Below are 5393 nucleotides of genomic sequence, written 5' to 3' on the forward strand. Positions count from 1 at the left end.
AATATTTAATGAGAATATTTTGCTATGACTGCTTAAATGTTCAGGAGAGCGATACAGACCCTCAGGGCCTCTTGTTTTATAATGCACAAAAAGCATTGCCATATAACATTTTGTCTATAAGTGATTAAATTACTAGTTTAAACAGCATCAAAAGACATATTTCAAGCTCAGAAAAGTGGCCTTCTTTGCCCATCGCTATTTCATTACTATAATATACAATGTATGAATGATTTTAATGTTACAGTCTTGAGTTTGTGGTTCAATTATAACTATCAGGTCTTATGTACTGCCCTTTTCAGTAAAACTAGGGTTTATGAATGAAACTCAACCCTTGTATAATATTAGTTCCCCCAATCCCCTTTGCATTCTCTTTTCCTTTGTCAATATTGAATTTTTGACTTCGGTTCAGGGAGCAAGTTGGGCCTAGCCTGATGGGGTTATTCACATAGGATGGTTTTGGAGGAGGTATACACTCCATGTACTTTAATTTAAGTCAGTTTAAGTATGAGAATGATTGAAATAATAGAATTAATATGTATTTCGAAGTGTAACTTATAAACAATTAAGCGCTCAAATTTAGCTGAGAATCTGTGGATTCATCAATAAATATTTTACTTGTTTTCAGTGAATGGGTTGATTGTAACAAGTCTGGCAGTTGGAGTAGAGGGTACCAGTACAGTAACCATACATTGGGTGGATCCATCCCCTGGGAGTGACCAGGTCAATAGGTACGAGGTACACTGGACTCCACCATTATCTAACGGAACAGGAAACTACGATGCTGGAAAGGCCACGTCAGTCAGACTGACAGGATTTGTATCAGGACAGCAGTATACTTTCTACGTCAAAAGTATTGAAACTGGAAGTCGTGCCACTCAACAGGAAGTACAGACAAGTGACAAAACTATCACCATTAGTAAGTTGACTACTAACAGAAAATGTATACAAAATATTTATTATACCTTGTATATGACATACATATTTTACAATACTGTTACAGCAGCTGGCATATTAGGTAAATAAAATTGGTTCAAGCAGACCTACAAATTGTCATACACTGATATACATTGACCTAGTTTACTTCAATGTCAGTTATATATCTTAATCTAGACTCTTTAGCTTGTTGTTGGTCCCAGTATAGAACTGTAATATTACACTGACCGTTTAATTATGTGTTGAAACAAAGAGCATAGGTAGGTATTATAAAAGAATGGTAATGAAGAGTGCATGAAAAGATCCCAACTGGCATCTAAAATCTACCCGACTCTAAAATGTACCTTTGTACCTTATCAAATATAAGTATGTTATCATCTCGAGACAAATTGGGTCACCGTAAATTAGCAGTTTAGAGTTCAAATTAAGATTTTAAGTTCCTAGTGTGTTCACGCTAGCTGGATTAAGGAGCCTACCCTGCATCAAATAATGGGAAGGAGTTTCCACCTGCCCACATCTGAATAGATCTGTGTCTGAAACACGATTATTATAGAGATGATAATTTAGGGAGCTACATCCAAGACAGAGTTGTGTATGGTAATACTGCCTTTAACTTATATGTTGTTGGTTGAGGTAATTTGTGAAAGTATATAGAAATGGAGAATTTCTGATATAATTTGGTATGACATTCCATTCCCTAATAGAAGTGGGTAAGAAAGAAGTCGTGAAAAAATTAGTTCTACTTGCATGATGGTGGACGTATATCTAAATTGATCCTAAAGTTATGACCTTGGACAGCTCCTATCTCAGGAGGAAGAAAATTCTGTAAATATTGGTGCAGCACTGTGATATATATTGTACAAAGTTATCATTCCATGATTATATCGCCTATGTGCCAATGTTTCCCGTCCTATTTTCAAACATAATAGAATTGGATGATGCAGATTTTGTTGCTCCAGTCACAATTCTGCCTCCTTCAAATGAAGTTTTTCAAGTTCTTGACAATCGTGTCAGGTACAAATACCCCAAATTATATCCGCATATTTTAAGATGGGTCGTACATATGAAAAATGCATAATTTCCAAAGATTTCCGATCCAACCTAAACCTTGAACCTCTAAGAATGCCTAGCTTTTTCAATGCTTTGGCAAGGATTTTAGTGATGTGAACATGCCAATAACAGTTTCCGTCTATAATTACTCCCAGATGTGTGTGTTGTTGGACATGCTGTATTTGAATATTGTTCATAAATAGGCGAGGACGAACTGTTGCCATTCTCTTTTTTGTAAGGACCATACTTTCAGTTTTATTGGGATTGAAAGTTACTAGCCTCCGTGCTAATTTTGTTCAGCTCAGAATTTAAATCATCTGCTGCACTCTTAGGATTTTCAACAATAAAAAAAAGGAATGTATCATCTACAAACTGTTAAAGACAGGCATTACAATAATAAAAAGGAGTGGTCCCAGTATTGAACCCTGTGGAGCCCCAGCTTGTAACTCTTTTGAAGTTGAAGAGCTTCCTTCTATAAGAACCTGGAAGTAGCTCCCAAACTTTGATAAAGAATAATAGACCCTTGTGCGATACTCTTGTCAAAGGCTTTGCTTATGTCACAGGACACAGCTAGAACCTGACCTTACCTGTACCACTGTCAACAGCCTAGATGAAAGTGTTTATTATATAAGATTTGTTATTCTTAGAAATCACTGGAGGGATCTTTATATGTATGTTTCCCTGGTCCTTTTGATAAAAATACTCCTGGCCCAAATGAGAATGTATCCCTTATTGACAGCACTTCTAATTGTGTAAGAAGTACAACTTTTTAACATTTTGCATATAGTTATCCGATTCCAACACAATAACATTTGCCATTTAAGGATTGGTTGTCATATTTTTGACATGCATTTGTGTGTAACATACCAATGCCTGTCAAAAATATGACAACCAATACTTATATTTACATTTTTTGTTAATCAACTTACAGTTCACACAGAAATAAAGACATAATATTAGTCTGAACACATTTCAACGTCAGGGTAAATCCATACAGAGAACCGCCACTAGTTGACAGTGGAGCAGTGCAATATCCAATGTTACAGTTATGACGTCATAAGCATAGCGACGTCACAATAGTCCAATGTATGTTATACGGAAATAACATACATTGGGCTCAATAGAATCATCTAGGCTCTGTGCAGTGGAAATGTAAATATAGTGAAATATAACATTTGACGTGAAAATTCCCCTTCAGGATTTCTAATATGTAAAGAAAATGAAGAGCAAGGAAGGTAAAAGATCTTTTGTATATCTGATGATCCTTTGATGGTGGGCACCAAGATCCTTCTAGGATCTCTTGTTTCTTTTTATTATAACACATCAGGATGAGTTGACTCCCTTGAGTATAAGCAAAGGAAGCAATAACCCACTGGTGTCATTATTACTGCATGTGAAAATTGGTGTATAAACAAACCAATAATTATGTAACTTTAGAATAACTTCATCTTTTGTTTATATTGTTATTGAAGGTAGTTAATCTATTGGTGAAGTCTTAATTTGTTGTGATATATGTTGTTATTTTTATCAACTTGTAAGGAAAGGAAAACTGGTGACAAATAACAATCCTTGATGACTTGTGAACTACCTTTAGTACTAACTAATCTGATCAAAATCAACAGCTTTAGAAATATCATTAATTTTCACATAATATGATCTGAATTCTACTGCAAATACTTTTGATTAACTCGTTGGTGNGTTATAATACTCAGAGGCATTAAAGCTGGTCTCTGTTGTATGTATACAAAAGTACATAAAATTATACATGTACACTGATGCAGCTTTCGTCATATCCTGCATCAAAAGGGGATAAGTTTCTAACGGCTTCAAGTTTTCAATCAAGAACAGGAAGTCTATTTTTTTTGTATTTTGAATGGAATTTAGGTGGATTTGAGGTAGACATTTAGGTGGATTTTAGGTGGAGTTTAGGTGGATACTATATATAGGAGAGTTTAGGTAGATTTTTAGTTCATATATAGATTCCTGCTAAACTGATTTACATATTTAGGGCCCTTTTCTGCAAGTTTTCCAAGTGTTTTCCGTCTAAGGCATCAGTATATCCCAATGCAATGAGGTAATTTCATGATGGAATCCACTTAAATTCCTGCAACAAGTCTACCAGGTTTATACTGCAATAACGAAACTTCAATCATGTGAGGGAATACAACCCTGTATGAAAGAATTTATGATCACAATTATATTGGATATTACGCTTAATTTCATAATTTAATAACATTGTAGATAAAGTATGTTATTAATGTATTATAACAACACAACTACCCTTCCTTGCAGAACCATCTACACCATCAGGGTTTACAGCGACAGATGTAGACGGTCCTCAGATAACATTATCCTGGAGCCTTCCTAGTGGTATTAAAACTAGTTATGACGTCACAACGACACCGGTACTTAGTCCCACCACCACATCTACAGAATCTATAACCTATACAGTTAATGTACTAGACGGACAGCGATACAACATCTCTATAACCACTGTCAGTGGTAGTGAGCGGAGTGATCCTCTGTTAGCTACATTCAGGACAGTATCCAAAAGTAAGTACATGTCCCAAATCACAATTGCCAGGATATGACTTTTCAAATGAATCATCCATCCAAGTGTTTAAACTTACCTGTTCTGAAAATTGTCAAAAAGTTTACTTTCAACCAGAAAGATTTATGTTTGAAACCAAATGGATGTAGAAAATAAATAACCTAATCTGGAAATTTTTTAAAAAAAAAATCTTAAATATATCCTTGTTGTAAAATTTAAGATGTCTTTGTTCCAAACAAAGCTAATTGTTTGTTTGTTTGTTTGTTTTGGGTTAATTCACCTACACATTGGCTAATATTTAAGATGGTATGATAGTGGTATCCACAGATGATGGGGCCATATTCTTCAAAAGGTGATTTTAGAGTGTCAACACAAAGAAAATGTTATAGTTTTGACACAGAAGAAAAAATAATGTTTTTGTTCTCATAGACTGCTGTCCCCTTTGGTCTCTCAAACTGATGCCCCCTTATAGGGGACTCAAAAGGTAGTCACCACTTTATTAAATGTAGAGTATTATAGCAGGCTATTAATATCAGTCCCCAACCGGTTCCCGGAGGGGGGGGGGAGGGGACTATAGGTTTGCACTCCCTTAATTATGTCCTTATGGCTGTCCTTCCGTCTTTCCATCCTTCCATCTTTCTGTCCCTTTGTTCTTCCGTTCTAGAAGTTTGTTCGGGGCATATCTTGGGTACTATTTCACCTGGGGTAACCAGATTTGGTGTACATGTAAGGATATCTTGGGACGACGGAGTGCAGAGTGCAATAGTTAGGTCACTTGACCTTTGACCTTTACTTTTGTAAATGTTTGTATATATATACATACAATAACTGTATGTCACTATACAACCTCCAGCACACA

At 35.5% G+C, this 5393-nt stretch overlaps 1 protein-coding gene across 1 annotated transcript in view; it reads left to right on the forward strand.

Annotated features, from left to right (window-relative positions):
* Nucleotides 1–625: 625 nt before the first annotated feature.
* LOC110460710 (receptor-type tyrosine-protein phosphatase F-like) overlaps nucleotides 626–5393 on the forward strand; it is a gene marked incomplete at its 5' end in the record, with an annotated part of 34777 nt that continues 30009 nt past the window's right edge. The window contains 2 exons of the mRNA XM_021513768.1: nucleotides 626–916; nucleotides 4276–4536. Of these exons, the coding sequence (XP_021369443.1) occupies nucleotides 626–916; nucleotides 4276–4536 (552 nt within the window). The remainder of the gene's footprint in view (nucleotides 917–4275; nucleotides 4537–5393) is intronic.

This window comes from Mizuhopecten yessoensis, unplaced genomic scaffold (assembly GCF_002113885.1).
Source record: "Mizuhopecten yessoensis strain PY_sf001 unplaced genomic scaffold, ASM211388v2 scaffold10469, whole genome shotgun sequence".
Taxonomy (NCBI): domain Eukaryota; kingdom Metazoa; phylum Mollusca; class Bivalvia; order Pectinida; family Pectinidae; genus Mizuhopecten; species Mizuhopecten yessoensis.